Here is a 17630-nt window from a genome sequence, read left to right as displayed (position 1 = left end):
GCTACATCGACTTACCTGCAAACGCTGATGCTGCTGCAGAATCAACTGAAGCCTCTGGTGCCGACACGATGCAGGACCTGTGAGTGACGTCACAGATCTGCACTGCCAGAAGCTGGGCGTTCTGAAGAGAAGTGGATGATACTTCTATACACAACGCCCAGCTAGTAAAAGTAGTAAACACGCCCCGATGTACGCACATAATACACGCCCAGTTGTACTTTTACTTTTCAACACGCCCACTTGGACTTTTGCAAGCCTCATTTGCATAAATATGAAAATGGTCATAACTTGGCCAAAAATGCTCGTTTTTTAAAAATAAAAACGTTACTGTAATCTACATTGCAGCGCCGATCTGCTGCAATAGCAGATAGGGGTTGCAAAATCTGGTGACAGAGCCTCTTTAAGAGCTACATTTACAGTCCTGCAGGCTTCAGAGCTGAAATCTCCCAGCATTACTTGTATGCTCAATATCTGCATGGTTTGCCTTCTGGGTACGGCATTTCTTCTTTAGTGCTCTCCTAGTCGGTATATGCAGCTTCTGACCTGCCATTGGCTATTTGCAAATTAGGCCATGTTAATGGCGCATCCTAATAATTGCCTGTTCGTTAATTACTGACCGGTAATAACGTAATTTAAAAAAAAAAAATGATTTGCTGTTTTTTCCACCTTCCTCCAAAAAAACTATTTATTAAAAGATAAGTTATATGCACTCCAAAATACAACACACAAAAACAAGCCCTTGTAAAGCTATATGGACCGAAAAATAAAAGTTATTGCTCTCGGAATACAGTGAGGCAAAAATGAAAACTTCCTGCGGTGAGTACACCGCTAATAATTTTTTTGGGCCCCGCATATATCCTAGAACGCCAAAATAGGCTTGGTCCTTTAAGGAACCGGTCAGTAGGTTTGGAGCCACTAGCATGTCGTTATGCAGCTGTAGTTTATTGTTCCAAACTTGCCCACCTCAAAAATGGGCGTAAAGTATCTTATAATTCACAAAGATGAGCCCAAGAGCGGCATCTGGCGCATGCGTGTTGTGCACATGTAGGCGAGGACAGTACACTGCGCATGCCCACTGAAGCGAGGTATACTCTCCCCGGCTTCATGTGCGCCCGATGCCAACCTTGGCCACGTGCCTGCGTCCATTAATATCGGACTCCTAACATGGACTCTTTTCAGTAAGTTGTAATCTACTTTATAACTCCAGCTTCATAACTGCATGCTGGTGGTTTACTGGCTCCAAACTTACTGACAGGTTCCCTTTTAAGGACTCTGTGTAAGTCCCTCTAATTCCCCAGTGTGACGGGACCCTTCCATTAGTTCGGTCACCTCCAATATTTTATTTGAATGTGCTATTCTGTGACGGACCAGCAGAGGGATCGAGTAAATGCAGGAATCACAGCATGTAATACTGGAGTCCACAACTTAACATTTTCCTTCTTTACTGTCATTTTTCTTTCTTCCCTTTTCCTGCAGTCTTCCTTACACTAGTCGACTGGTGAAAACGCTACTGTATAACTTCATCAGACAGGAGAAAAGCCCCCCACCGGGATCTCACGTGTTCCAGCAACAGGCAGATGGGGGCGGCCTTCTTTACGGTCTGGCCTCTGGGGTGGCAAGTGAGTAAGACCTCTGGTCCTTTATTACAGGTGATAATTACCTTATATTAGAGAAGATCTTAATGGTGCAAATGAAGCGATCCTTTCAAGGTTTTGCCTCGATTTTCAACCCCGGTTGGGCTCTGATTTTCCCCAAAAAGTGCAACAAAAAAAACGCAACTTGTGGCCTCGCCCAGAACGTGTACAGACATTGTTTATTTGTATCTGATTTAACCCATTAGTGACCGGCCCATAGACTTTTTACGTCGCGGCATCGGAATAAGTAAACAGAGCAGGGAGCTGTCAAATCTCCCTGCTCTCAGCTGCCAGAGGCAGCTGGGGGCGTCCCTGCTCTGCCGGGTGAGATCGATATAAGTATCGATCTCACCCGTTTAACCCCTCAGATGCGGTGCTCAATAGCGAGCACCGCATCTGAGTGGTTTTGGAGAAAGGGAGGGAGCTTCCTCTCTCTCCCACCGACACCTGGCGATACGATCGCGGAGTGTCAGTGTCTCCCATGGCAGCCGGGGGCCTAATAAAGGCCCCCAGGTCTACCTGGAGCGAATGCCTTCTAGGTCATGCCGGAGGCATGACCTAGCAGATGCCTGTCCGTTTTAAACGGACAGGCAGTAATACACTGCAATACTGAAGTATTGCAGTGTATTATAATAGCGATCGCAGAATCGCATATTAAAGTCCCCTAATGGGACTAGTAAAAAAGTAAAAAAAAAAGTTTAATAAAGTTAATTTAAAAAAAAATGTTCAAAAAAAAATGAAAAACCCACATTTTCCCCTTACAAACTGCTTTAGTATTAAAAAAACAAAATAAAGTAAAAAAGTTACACATATTTGGTATTGCCGCATCTGTAACGACCCCGACTATAAATCTATTACATTACTTAACCCGCACGGTGAACGCCGTAAAAAATGTAATAAAAAAAGATGGAAAAATTGCTGTTTTCTGTGAATCCTGACTTTAAAAAAATATGATTAAAAAGTGATCAAAAAGTCGCATCTACTCAAAAATGGTACCAATAAAAACTACAAGTCGTCCCGCAAAAAAAAAGCCCTCATACAATCGCATCGGCGAAAAAATAAAACGTTACGGCTCTTCAAATATGGAGACACAAAAACAAATAATTTTGAAAAAAAAGCGTTTTTACTGTGTAAAAGTAGTAAAACATACAAAAACTATACAAATTTGGTATCGTTGCAATCGTAACAACCCGCTGAATAAAGTTATTGTGTTATTTATATCACACGGTAAACTGCGTAGATTTAAGACGCGAAAAAGAGTGGCGAAATTTCAGATTTTTTTCTATTTCCCCCCCCCCACCCCAAAAAAAGTTAATAAAAGTTAATCAATAAATAATATGTACCTCAAAATGGTGCTATTAAAAAGTACAACTTGTCCCGCAAAAAACAAGACCTTATACAGCTGTGTCGACGCAAAAATAAAAAGGTTATAGCTCTTGGAATGCGACGATGGAAAAACGTAAAAAACAGCTTGGTCATTAACGTCTAAAATAGGCTGGTCATTAAGGGGTTAAAGGGGTATTCTAATGCCAAACAATAATGGCTTTTCACAAGAATATTCCATCAATCTGGAGTCTGTGTGCATCGGACTGCTAGGGTTTATACTGATGCCTACGGCGAGGTAGCCGCACACAGGTGCAACACAATGTAATTGATGCGTGAAACGCGGACAGCAAACGGATGTTGTCCCTGAAAACGCACCAATATAGGGCATGCAGTGAGTTTCAAGCAACAAGCGTTAAAAAACAACGCATGTGTGAATGGCCCTATTGAAATCGATGGGTCCGTGTGCTGTGCGTTGTTTCAATATCCGCTCCTATGTGTAGAAATGTTTCCCTTCCCTTTTCCCTTCCCTTGGTGGAACTTGATGGACAACCGTACAAACTATGTAACGCACAGCACACGGATGAGAATCACGTTGGTCTGAATGAACCCTAAGGAAGGGAGGGTTCTACAAGGTGACAATGTGGCCGGTGTCCTATTGACTATTTATGTAGGCCAAAAGGGAGGCTTCGCAATAGATATTATTTCTGTGATGAAATCGAATCGCTTGAATATACAGGCCCGAAGCCCAAGGTCCTGTTCACATCACGTTTGTGATGTGTATTAAGGCAAGTACACCAGGAAACCTACCAATGTACACACCAAGTGTAATCATGGGGCTCAAATGCCCGTAGGCCAAAAGTCTCCAGATTATTACACCGCAAACAAAAAAAAAACCCGTATGGAATAGCATAATTTATAGGTATGACGCATTACCAGTTTAGTGCTCGTTCACACCGTTTTTGACGTGGAAACGGTGTCAGAAACAGCGCCTAAAACCGTCCAAAATCGCCTCCCTTTGATTTCAGTGGTAGGTGAAGGCGTTTTCCCCCTGCAAGTGGAAAAAAAAGTTTGCGGGATAAAGTGTCATGCTCTTTCTTCTCGCGTTTGCATCTCTGACCGCCCATTAACAACAAAATGAGGCAGAGCAAGCGGTTTTCACTGCGTTTTCTGCCCGTGGTAACCAATAGCCGCGGCTGAAAAACGCTGCATAAAGGGGGTAGGCAAGGCAAAATCTACCTAAAAATTCCTGAAGGAAAGTTGAGGCAGATTTCTCTGCCTGCAAGAAAAACCCTGTGTGAACATACCCTCAGAGAATACCAACACTAGGGGATCAAGGATTGACATCTGGTGGGTGGGTGGAGGGCACAAGAAATGTCTTCTCTGGTTAAAGTCGTCCCCTTTCCTTCTGCATCCGTCCCAGGCCGCCATGACAACTTCACCAAATAACTGCAAAGTTTGCTGCCCGGATATCTATGGCAACACAAATTTGGACCCTAGACCGAACCCAAAAATATATTAAGACACCAAACCTCTAATATATTTAGGACCCCAGACCCTTAAATGAATTCAGGTTCCAGACCAGACCCCTCTATATACTCACCTCTCCCGCTTCTCTTCAGCTCTGCGTGGCGGCACATGGAGCTGAAGCGCATCCTATAGAGAACGGCGGATTTAAAAATGAAAAATAAAATTACCCATTTTCTCCAATATTGTGCTAGTCTTCAGATTGGCAACATTACGAGATCCTGGCAGAGTGTCAGGCAGAGCGTGGCTGCTTGTCTGGGTGTTATAACCAGTACTGTCAGCTAGGGGGCGCTAGTTCCACATGGTAATCACTAGACTGGCAGGCGACCGTTCCGTTGCGTTCCTCTGATGTCTATTATGTGCTTCGGTTGCAATGTGTTTATCGCCGAGCAGAGTTTGTTTTGGCCTCCCGGTTAAGCGCGCCATTAGAGAATCTCATGAAATTTCCCCGCGCCGCCTCTATAATTTATTTCTTAGACCTTTTTCCCTTTTTTTTTCTTCTCCATCACTGTCCGCCTTGTTGCCCATAGCAACCAGTCCTTGTGCCGCTTTATTGGTTGCTGCGGGCAACAAGGCCATTTTCTTTCTGTTTAAGGGTATGTTCACACGCTGAGTCAAAAACGTCTGAAAATACGGAGTTGTTTTTAAGCCACTCGCGATCTTTGCTGCATTTTTCACTACGTTTTTTACGGCCGTTTTTGGAGCTGTTTTCCATAGTCAATGAAAAACGGCTCCAAAAACGTCCCATGAAGTGACCTGCACTTTTTCGCGGGTGTTTTCGTACGCAGCCGTTTTTCAAAACCGCAGCGTAAACAAACGGCCTTTCGGAACAGAACGTTATTTTTTCCCATTGAAATCAATGGGCAGATGTTTGGAGGCGTTCTGCTTCCGATATTTCGTGCGTTTACGGTCAGAAAAAAGGCCGAAAATAGGCCGTGTGAACATACTCTAACAGCTTTGATAAATAATGCCCAGTGTATAAGTTACTCCTACGGTCGTCTATGCGTGTGTATACATCACCTACCGCAGGACAGTACATTGTAAATATTGAAACAGATGCAGCAGTGCTGAGTATGTCGTGCAGTGGAGTTTGTCATTTGGCATGATATCTGTGGGTTTTGTTTTTCGTATAGGACTGCTGGTCAAAACTACTTGTTGTTGTATGGGTTTTTCACACCAAACCCCCCCCCCCCCCCCCCCCCATATTGAAAAAAATAAACCTTATATTATACTACAATGAATGACACAACGTTAACACCCGACCAGCAGGTACTAAAGCCCTGTTCACCTCCTGTTATAGCCTTCTGCCTCCGACGTCCGGTTGAAATGTATCTCACTGTAGAGGTATACGGTGGGATAGGTCGTCGTAACCCACCGGGCAGATCCCTTACTGAAGCGCTGTGCCTGGTGAAGCTCTGGACTTCACGGACAGTCAGGAGCCACCATACCGGTGTCACGGTTGGAGCATTGGAAGCGTCCTGGCTGGGGACAGTGACGTCATCAGGAGCCTTGTGATGCCATTTTCATTCCTGGAAAAGCTCCTGATGTCACTGTTTATATATGGACAATGATGACAAAAGCTTCCTGGTGTATACATTTACTGTACACCTGTGACTGATGTCATATGGTGGAATCCATCACCCTCAGGCTCTAATGTTTATACTGTGCGCTATACGTTTTTTTGCTGGGTCTACTATGTTGTTCCTTTTTTTTTTTTTAATGAAAGGTTTACCGATTTATGTCATTAGCCCGTCCGAGACCAAAAGAACACTCTCTTGTTTTCCATCTGGCTAATAGAGCTGTTTGGGCACGTTTAGCGCCTACATTGGGAGTTTCCCCGATGTACACGCTTAACGTAGGGCCAAAACATGATGTGAACTAGGCCTAACAGAGACTGGCAGCACAGGTCCAGAGGTTATATGGGAAAAGTTCAGAGGTTCCTCTTATTGGCAGAAACCCCCTTTATATCGGTGAGTTATCAAATAAACTGTTAAAGGGAATCTGTCAGCAGTTCTGATATTTCTTAAACTGCTGACAGAGCGATATAGGGGAGGGGGGGGGTTTCATTATAAAATTACCTTTTATCTCGGTCATGCAAGTTGCTTGAGAAAATTATGTTTAATTTCAAGTGCCACAGTAAAGCAGGGCATGATGTGCAAGTGCTCCTGCGCTGCAAGCCCCGCCCCTCTGCTTTAAGTGACTGCTCTAGTGGTCTCCTGATTGGCCGCTACAGCAGTCACTCAGAGCAGGGAGTGGCACTTGCGACCGCTGCACCAGGGCAATCAAACGTCAGATTTATGGTCATGCAACTATAATGAAGAGAAAAAAGGTACGTTTAAAATGCCCCCTCCCTCCTTAGATCTTCCTGTCAGCAGTTTTGAGGCATCAAAACTTTTGTCAGGTTCCCTTTAAATGACAAGTTCAGCTCTGCTACAACCAGTATACAAATACTTCTTCATTTTTTTTCATGTAAAATGCCTGAAAGTCCAACCGGGGCAAGACGAGACCTTGTGTGGGTCATGTTTGCAATTCATTCATGGTTCAGCTTTTGAGTTCAAACACAGAAATATCAATCATAGAAAGTCGGCGTTGGAGGGAGGGGGTTCTACGTTGGAAATAGTTAATAAGGTTACGTTCACACGTAGCGGAATTGGTGCAGATTTTCCGTCCAAATTTGCGGTTGGAAAATCCACAGTGGAATAAAGTAGCAGCAAAGTGCTTGAGATTTAAATAAATGTCATCCATAATCTGCAGAAAATGTCCGCGTTGGAATGGAATGTTTTTTAATTTAATTTGGTTCAATTTCTTTTGCAGAATGGTCACGGATTTGTTGCTGATTTTCCTTGAGTTTAATGGGGAAGTCAAAATGGGCATTTGCTGCGGATCCACCTCAAAATCTGCATGTAAAACAAATAAAAGCCCACTATTTTCTAAGTTTAACCCCTTAGTGTCTAAGCCTGTTTTGGCCTTCAGGACCAGCCCCATTTTTGCAAATCTGACATGTGTCACTTTATGTGGTAATAACTCCAGAATGCTTTTACCTATCCAAGCGATTCTGGGATTGTTTTCTCGTGACATGTTGTACTTTATGATACTGAAAAAATTTTGTCATTAAATTCAATATTTATTTGTAAGAAACGCCAAGATTTAGAGAAAATTAGCAAAAATTAGCATTTTTCTAAATTTTAATGTATTTACTTGTAAAACAGATAGTAATACCACACAAAATACATACTAGTTAACATTTCCTATATGTCTACTTTATGTTTGCGTCGTTTTTTGAACATTCTTTTATTTTTCTAGGACGTTACAAGGCTTAGAACTTTAGCAGCAATTTCTCATATTTTCAAGAAAATTTCAAAAGGCTATTTTTTCAGGGACCAGTTCAGTTCTGAAATGGCTTTGAGGGCCTTATATATTAGAAAGTCACCATAAATCACCCCATTTTGAAAACTGCACCCCTCAAAGTATTCAAAACAGCATTCACAAAGTATTTTAGCCCTTTAGGCGTTTCACAGGAATTAAAGCAAAGTAGAGGTGAAATTTACAAATTTCATTTTTTTTCTTCAAAAATTCATTTGTAATAAATTTTTTCTGTACCACAGAAGGTTTTACCCAAGATATGCAACTCAATATTTATTGCCCAGATTCTGCAGTTTTTAGAAATACCCCACATGTGGCCCTAGCGCGGTCATGGACTGAAACACAGGCCTCAGAAGCAAAGGAGCACCTAGTGGATTTTGGGCCTCTATTTTATTAGAATATATTTTAGGTACCATGTCAGGTGTGAGGAGGCCTTGTGCTGCCAAAACAGTGGAAACACCCCAAAAGTGACCCCATTTTGGAAACTATACCCCTCAAGGAATTTATCTATGGGTATAGTTAGCATTTTGAACCCACAGTTTTTTTGCTAAATTTATTTGAATTAGTATGTGAAGGTGAAAATCTACTTTTTTTGTGAAAAAATTAGGAAATCTTAAATTTTTACAAGGAATAAAGTAGAAAAAACACCCCAACATATGTAAAGCAATGTCTTCCGATTATAGCAATACCCCATATGTGGTAATAAATTGCTGTTTGGACCCACAGCAGGCCTCAGAAGAGAAGGAGCACCATTTGGATTTTGGATTTCTGATTTTGCTGGAATAGTTTTCAGTGCCGTGTCGCGTTTGCAATGCACTGGAGGGAAGAAAACCGTGGAAACCCCCCAATAGTGACCCCATTTTGGAAACTATACCCCTCAAGGAATTTATCTATGGGTATAGTTAGCATTTTGAACCCACAGTTTTTTTGCTAAATTTATTTGAATTAGTATGTGAAGATGAAAATCTACTTTTTTTCTGAAAAAAGGTAGCCATTTTTTATTTTTACAAGGAATAAAGGAGAAAAAGCGCCCCAACATTTGTAAAACAATTTCTCCTGATTACGTAAATACCCCATATGTGGTAATAAACTAATGTTTGGACCCACACCGGGGCTTAGAAGGAAAGGAGAGCTATTTGGCTTTTGGAGCTCAAATTTAGCTGGAATGTTTTTGGGTGTCAAGTCGAATTTGCAAAGCCCCTGAGAGACCGAAACAGTGGAAGGCCCCCAAAAGTAACCCGATTTGGGAAACTACACCACTTAAGGAATCTATCTAGGGGTATAGTGAGCATTTAGGCCCCACACGTCTTTTGCAGAATTTATTAGAATTAGGCCGTGAAAATTAATATCAACATTATTTCCACTAAAATGTTGAATTTTTTCAATTTCACAAAGGATAAAGGAGAAAATGCACCCCAACGTTTGTAAAGCAATTTCTCCCGAGTACGGCAATACCCCACATGTGGTCATAAATGTTTTTTCATTAGAAAGTAATTAACCCTTTACGAACTGATTCATGTTTTGCTTTTTCGTTTTTCCTCCCCGCTTTCCAAGAGCCACTACTTTTTTATTTTTCTGTCAATAGAGCGGTGTGGGGGCTTATTTTTTGCGGGACGAGCTGTCGTTTTTATTGGTACCATTTTTTGGTACGATGCCATATCGGTGGACATAAACGGCTGTTTGGGCACGCTGTAGGGCTCAGAAGGGAGGGACGCCATTTGGCTTTTTGCTCGGTAGTAGCTCTGGCGTTTTGCTGGTATTTCAGTTTATAATGTGGGGGTACATGTAGGCTGGGCAGAGTACATCAGGGGCATAATAAGAGGGTATAATAATGGGGTAAATAAATAATAACCCACAGATATGTGGCCAGTGTCGCACTGATAAATGGTGCCCGATCTTATCCACTTTTGGAACACTCTGCACATTTTGCATCGCCATAATCTGGGAGCCGGAACTTTTTTTATTTTTTCACCACCGGAGCCGTGTGAGGGCTTATTGCGGGACAATCTGTAATTTTCATTGGTACCATTTTGGGGTACATGCGATTTTGTTGATCACTTTTTATTAAATTTTTCGGCAAGCCAGGTGACCAAAAACCATCAATTCTGACAATGATTTTTATTTCTTTTTGACGGCGTTTACCCTGGGCTATAAATGACTATTATACTTTATTCTGCGGGTCGGTACGATTACGGCGATACCAGATGTATATACGTTTTTTTATGTTTTGCAGCGTTTGAGCAATAAAATAACTTATTTAGAAAATAATGTATTTTTTGTGTCCCCATATTCTGAGAGCCATAACTTTTTTATTTTTCAGTCAAAAAAGCTGTGTAAGGGCTTGTTTTTTGCGGGACGGGTTGTAGTTTGTATCGGTACTATTTTGGCGTACATGCGACTTTTTGATCACTTTTTATTACATATTTTGTGAGGGGTGGTGACCAAAAAATAGTGATTCTGTCATTGTTTTTCGTTTATTTTTTTTGCGGCGTTCACTGTGCGGGAAAAATAATATTATAGTTTTATAGTTGGGGTCGTTACGAACGCGGTGATATCAAATATGTGTACTTTTTTTTTACGTGTTCATTTTTTTTCCTATAATGAAAGACTTATTATAGGAAAAAAAGCAGTTCTTGTTTATGTCACTTATAACTTTTATTTTTACACTTTTTTTAAAACATTTTTATTCTTTTTTTTACTTTTTTCACTTGTCCCACTAGGGGACACTTAGACTTGCAGCTCTGATCGCTGCTGGAATACATTACACTACACACGTAGTGTAATGCATTTCAACTGTCATTGTGACGTGACAGTCACACTGACAGGAAGCCTACGACGACCACCCTCGGGGTGGTCCTCATAGGCTTCTGTACATGGCAACCCGGAAGCCATTGTCTGGCGTCCGGTTGCCATGGGTACCATCGCCAGCCCCCGTAATTTCACATGGGGGCTGCCGATCGGCGCTTAAGACCTTAATTGTGGCGTTCAAAATCGAGCGCCGCAATTAAGGGGTTAACTGCCGATATCAGCGGCGACAGGCCGCTGATCGGCAACGGGGAGAGCAGGGCTGACACCCTGCACAGTTAACCGCCGCTGCGCTGTAGCGCCGCGCGGCGGTTAACTGTCAAAGCACTGACGTAACTGTACGTCAAGGTGCGCGAACTTACTGCTCACCATGACGTACAGTTACGTCATGGTGCGTTAAGGGGTTAAAATCATTTTATATCAACGCGTCCCTGGTCCCCCGGCTGGTCTCTACACCCGGTATCCTGTAATGACATTGTCACATGTGACCGCTGCAGCCAATCACAGGCTGTAGGGTCATTTCTGACAAAACCTCATCACAGGAGGCCGTTTGTACAGAGACCAGCGGTGCACCAGGAACGCCCTGATCCTGTAGCGCCAGGGGAGGCGAGTATATATATTTTTTCTGTCGGCTGTTTTTCACAACGGAAAATCTGTCCGAAAATGCACAACAAAAAAAGCACACATTGTTGTGGAATTTCGGACGTATATCTCTGCAGATTCTGGCTCAGATTTGCTGCGGAAATTGCGACCCATGTGAACGTACCCCAATAAGGAATTGGGAAGTTTGTTTTCCTGGCAGCTTGTAGTTCATTCGCAGAATACAGGCTGCCATAAACAGCAGACTATTTTTACTAATGCACTTCCCAGGGTAAGGTTTGACAGCTCTGCTCTATTCTGCTATCAAGTCTTTTCAGAGAATGGAAGTGATGTAGGGAATTGCTGTGAGTCTCCATGATTATCGGCGGTCTGTGTGGCCCGCTACCAATATGGCCGCCGCCGTTTTCCTGTGCATTGATTTCTCCATCTGTCAACCTCTAGGATATTTGATGATCGGTGTCTCGTATGCTGTACCCAACGTGTCGCTCCGTTTCAGCTTCACTCCTTATGTGTAACCCGTGACCATCCCGCTCCCTGCAGGACACGTTGGCACATGCCCTCTTTGTATTGGCGGCGTTGTCGTGCTTTCTGTCCCGTGTTGGTAGAGACATCGTTACCACCAGCTCATTACACTCATTTATGTGCTGAAACAAAGGGAGGGAAATATCATTAAGAACTTTCTGGTCTTTCTCCCTGTGTGATGAGAATTTCTCCCATAAGGAATTTATTTCAGTGCGGGGAGGACGAGCCAGACGAGTTTTATTTCCGAGCCGCCTCCGTGTGCCGCACACAATTAGCTCTGTCCTCGCTCTCCATTGTTCCACTGCCAGCTGGTTCATATTTTAAATGCTGTCCCTTTTTAATGTGTTTTCCATGGCGTCTTTAACCGGCTGCATTCCAGTACTGGGTGGCATCCACGTGAGGGCGTCCTGTTCTAGAGACATAGGGCTTTGATGAGAAATAGATCTACTGCACTTGCCTTGAACGTGAGTGGGGCACACAAGCGTGGTAGATGCCAACGTTTAGGCAACAGTCCTCATAATGTTCTTTCTTGGAAAAGCTGGGTGACTACAGATATGGACGCGTATATACCTCCCCCATTGAGTTTGCCCAGACTCCTAAATGGAAAATCTGCCCAGTTATACAGAGGCAGGGAATATGTTACTTAATACCCAGGTAGGCTTGTTGTTCAGGATACGGGAAAAGCTGGGTGGCAACCTATGTGAGAATTATTGTTTAATGTCACCCATCTTTCTCAGACCAGATATACCGTGTTTCCCCGATAGTAAGACACCCCCGATTGTAAGACGTATCGGGGGTTTCAGGGGGGTCGGCTAATATAAGCCGTACCCCGAAAGTAAGACATATGTCTTACTTTCGGGGAAACACGGGGGTATTGCCGCCTCCTGCCCACTTCCGCGCCGCCCCCTCTCCATATGTCACCGCGCCGTCCCCTGCACTTGCTCCTGCTGCAACTGCCGGAATCGAAGCGCGCGCCGATTCCGGCAGTTTAACCCATTAAATACCGCTGTCAATAGCGACAGCGGCATTTAATGTGTTTGACAGAGGGGGGAGCTCCCTCTGTCACCCGATCGGCGCCCCCGCAAACAAATCGCGGGTCGCCGTCGGGTTTCCATGACAGCCGGGGGTCTAACAAAGACCCCCAGGTCTGCCTTCAGCATCTGCCTGTTAGGCGATGCCGGAGGCATGACCTAATAGGTTGCCTGTCAGTTTTACACTGACAGGCAATAATGCTTCGGTATACTAAGTATACCAAAGCATTATATATGCGATCGGCACATCGCATAGTGAAGTCCCCTGGTGGGACTAAAAAAAAAAAATGTAAAACAGTTAAATAAAGTTTGTGAAAAAAAAAAAAAAAAAAATTTGACAATTTTTTTACAATATAAGACATACCCCGAAAGTAAGACATAGTCGGGCTTTTGGGGATAAAAAGAAAGTAAGACACTGTCTTACTTTCGGGGAAACACGGTACAGAAGAAAAGATTAGCACAACTATGATCAGGGACTCCGGCTATCCTGGAGATGGCCTTTAACTGTAAGGCCACACCATGCAGAATTTTTCCACCACAGATATATTGCTGAGAATCCGCGACAAAATGCGCACATATTACCTGCAGATTTTGCGGTGGGTTTCGTCTCATGCGTGATGACGGGTGAAATATTCAGTGGAAACCCGCAACAGATTTGACATGCTGTGGATTAAAAAGTTATAAAGCCCATCCACATGCATTTTACTGTAAATAGTTTTTGTTGAAAATCTGCGACGTGTTAATTCACCCTTCGGGTCGGTAACGTTTTAACGATTCCCCCCTCCCCCTCTGATTAACTGTTGTTAAACTTGATGGGGGTCCAGAGTTGGAGACCGCAATATAGCTGAAAAGGACTGATCAGAAATCCTACATCTTATTAAATGTAAATGTATTCTATTTGGAAGGAACCCTTGGAAAAGGAGGTATAGAATGCCTCGTGCCTCCCTGGTACCTCTGCATTGTCTGGATATGTCCGCCTCCAGTGATTGTTAGTAACATGTGGGTCTCAGATCCTCCTCCCTGATGTATTTTCTGACTTACCAAGTGTCAGATGGGTGTTTCATATATCGGAGAGGAGCTAGTTAAAGGACAATGCTTCTTGATCAATGTAATCCTTTAATTTCTAAGTTGTGGAAAGTCGACATCACAGTCAGATGTTAATGACCTGTCAGAGCAGACATATTTTATATCCAAATGAGTTCCAGATATATAAGAATAATTGTAGAACATGTAGGAGGGGATTACTGGCAGCACGTTGTAGAGCGGTCGCTACTCTTTCGGCATTAGGGAAACGGCGTATTGTGTGTTTTTTTTTTTTTGTTTTTTTTTCCCCCCTTAATCTGTTATTGTTTTCTCATTGTATAATTTTATATTCTGTTTTCCTTACATTATAATGAGGCGGACATGTTTCCTGAGCTGTGAACGGCAGTGCAAAGGAATTTTTTTCAGCAGGCACCTGAGAGAACTGCTTTTTGGCAAAATTAGGAAAACTGTATTTGTTGTCCTAAGAAACCAATCACAGAGCAGCTTTCATGTCTTTTCATGCTCTTGAAAAATAAAAGCTGTGCTGTGATTTTGCTATGGGCAACAAAGACGGCTCTACCAGTCTCCTGATTGGACGCTAACGGCATCACTCAGAGCAGAGAGTGACATTTGCGATCATAGCACCAGCAGCTTTAAACATCGATTTCTCTGTCATGCAACTTACATGGCCAACTCGACGGGTATCGTTACACTGCCCCCCTCCCCCACCTGTATATAGTGCTGCAAACCGTTTTGAGGGCTCAAAACTGCTGACAGTCCCTTTAAATGACCAGTAGCAGGGAGGAGGGGAGTACAAGGTGTTCTGTACAGTGTTTGGGAAATGTGTTTAGGTTTTATGAAGACAAGCCCTTATTAAAGTGAATTCAGCTTCAGGGACCCCTGGCACTCAGCTGCTGTCGCCAGCATTAGTATTACACGTTGAATGTTTGAATGAATGGCCATCCGTGTAATTCATGAACAGGCTAATCTGACAGCAAGAGTCGCCCCGGCTCATGGAGAAGGGTCCCGAGTAAGGAAACCCCCCCCCCCCTTCTATGACTATTATATGTTCTAATATAGCATATGGAAAGGGGTTGTCTTCATGCGACAACCCTATTGTTTCTTCATTTTGCCTGGAATATGCCTTAAAAATAAGGATCATATTTTCAGAACTTTACACGATCACTTGTCCCGAACCATTCTTCTTCTCTTGGTAAAAGTCCAGAACTGAGTAGTGTGGGATAATAAGTTTTGTCCAAAGATTTTCTGACAATGTCATTTATAATAGTTTTGTCGGAGTGGCTGTTGACTTAAAACTGGCAACTAACTATTCTGCCATTACAGTCAGGGTCGGTTTTAGACTGTGTGGCCCTGGGCAAAGTTAAAAGTGGGGGCCGCAAATGCTGAATTACTGTAGCGTGTCCAGGAATGTTGCTAGCCCCAAAGCATGTGTCCCCCCTCTCACACCAAAATAGTTATACAGTTATTAAATCATACCACTATACCAGAGGAAATATTACCTGCATATTGTTACTGAACACAACTCACTATTATAAGACCAATAATAACACAATATAAGGTCCAAATAATACCGCCACACCATAACCACATAGTGACTGAATAATACCCCCATACTGTTACTGAATAATACTGCCAAACCATAACCACATAGTGACTGAATAATACCCCCATACTGTTACTGAATAATACCACCACACCATAATCACATAGTGACTGAATAATACCCCCATACTGTTACTGAATAATACTGCCAAACCATAACCACATAGTGACTGAATAATACCCCCATACTGTTACTGAATAATACTGCCACACCATAACCACATAGTGACTGAATACCCCCATACTCTTACTGAATAATACCGCCACACCATAACCACATAGTGACTGAATAATACCCCCATACTGTTACTGAATAATACTGCCACACCATAACCACATAGTGACTGAATACCCCCATACTGTTACTGAATAATACGACACCGTAACCACATAGTGACTGAATAATACCCCCATACTGTTACTAAATAATACCCCCACACCATAACCACACAGCGACTGAATAATACCCCCATACTGTTACTGAATAATACCCCCACACCATAACCACATAGTGACTGAATAATACCCCATACTGTTACTGAATAATACCCCCATACTGTTACTGAATAATACCCCCACACCATAACCACATAGTGACTGAATAATACCCCCACACTGTTACTAAATAATATAACCACACAGCGACTGAATAATACCCCCATACTGTTACTGAATAATACCCCCACACCATAACCACATAGTGACTGAATAATACCCCCACACTGTTACTAAATAATATAACCACACAGCGACTGAATAATACGCCCATACTGTTACTAAATAATACAACCACACAGCGACTGAATAATACCCCCATACTGTTACTGAATAATACCCCCACACCATAACCACATAGTGACTGAATAATACCCCCATACTGTTACTAAATAATACAACCACACAGCGACTGAATAATACCCCCATACTGTTACTGAATAATACCTCCACACCATAACCACATAGTGACTGAATAATACCCCCACACCATAACCACATAGTGACTGAATAATACCCCCATACTGTTACTAAATAATACAACCACACAGCGACTGAATAATACCCCCATACTGTTACTAAATAATACAACCACACATAACCACACAGCGACTGAATAATACCCCCATACTGTTACTGAATAATACCGCCACACCATAACCACATAGTGACTGAATAATACCCCCATACTGTTACTGAATAATATACTCTATACAAAGACCAATATCACCTCCACATAGTGACTGAATAATACCACCATATGGTTACTGAAAAATACCGCCACACCATAACCACACAGCGACTGAATAATAACCCCATACTGTTACTGAATAATACCGCCACACCATAACCACATAGTGACTGAATAATACCACCATACTGTTACTGAATAATACAGCCACACCATAACCACATAGTGACTGAATAATACCCCCATACTGTTACTGAATAATACCGTCACACCATAACCACATAGTGACTGAATAATACCCCCATACTGTTACTGAATAATATACTCTATACAAAGACCAATATCACCTCCACATAGTGACTGAATAATACCACCATATGGTTACTGAAAAATACCGCCACACTATAACCACACAGCGACTGAATAATACCCCCATACTGTTACTGAATAATACCGCCACACCATAACCACATAGTGACCGTATAATACCCCCATACTGTTACTGAATAATACCGCAACACCATAACCACACAGCGACTGAATAATACCCCCATACTGTTACTGAATAATACCACCACACCATAACCACATAGTAACTGAATAATACCCCCATACTGTTACTGAATAATACCTCCACACCATAACCACATAGTAACTGAATAGTAACCCCATACTGTTACTGAATAAAACCACTATACAAAGAACAAAATATTCAAAACAATATAGTGGTAGATGCCAGTTATACACCAGAGCTATGCAGGCCATATAACATTACCACAATACGGTGACCATACAGTGATAGATGCCAGTTATACATAGGAGCTCTGCGGACCATCTAAGTGATTGCAGCACATTTATATCCAGTGTCTCACAGGTGATGTTTACCCTGATTAGAGTCATTCACTTTCCTTTTTTTTTTCTCCATCCGGCCTAGACTACTGTGACTACTTATTTCAGCCACGACTCGTCTCTGCAGAATTTGACACAGACATG

At 42.5% G+C, this 17630-nt stretch overlaps 1 protein-coding gene across 4 annotated transcripts in view; it reads left to right on the top strand.

Annotated features, from left to right (window-relative positions):
- Nucleotides 1–17630, top strand: part of DYM (dymeclin) — a 343122-nt gene that overhangs the window by 125173 nt on the left and 200319 nt on the right. For all 4 annotated transcript variants that reach the window (XM_075840896.1, XM_075840904.1, XM_075840919.1 and 1 more), the window contains one exon: nt 1477–1619. In XM_075840896.1, coding sequence (XP_075697011.1) covers nt 1477–1619 — 143 coding nt within the window. The remainder of the gene's footprint in view (nt 1–1476; nt 1620–17630) is intronic.

This window comes from Rhinoderma darwinii, chromosome 1 (genome assembly GCF_050947455.1).
Source record: "Rhinoderma darwinii isolate aRhiDar2 chromosome 1, aRhiDar2.hap1, whole genome shotgun sequence".
NCBI lineage: Eukaryota > Metazoa > Chordata > Amphibia > Anura > Rhinodermatidae > Rhinoderma > Rhinoderma darwinii.
This window is presented reverse-complemented; position numbering and strand designations above follow the sequence as displayed.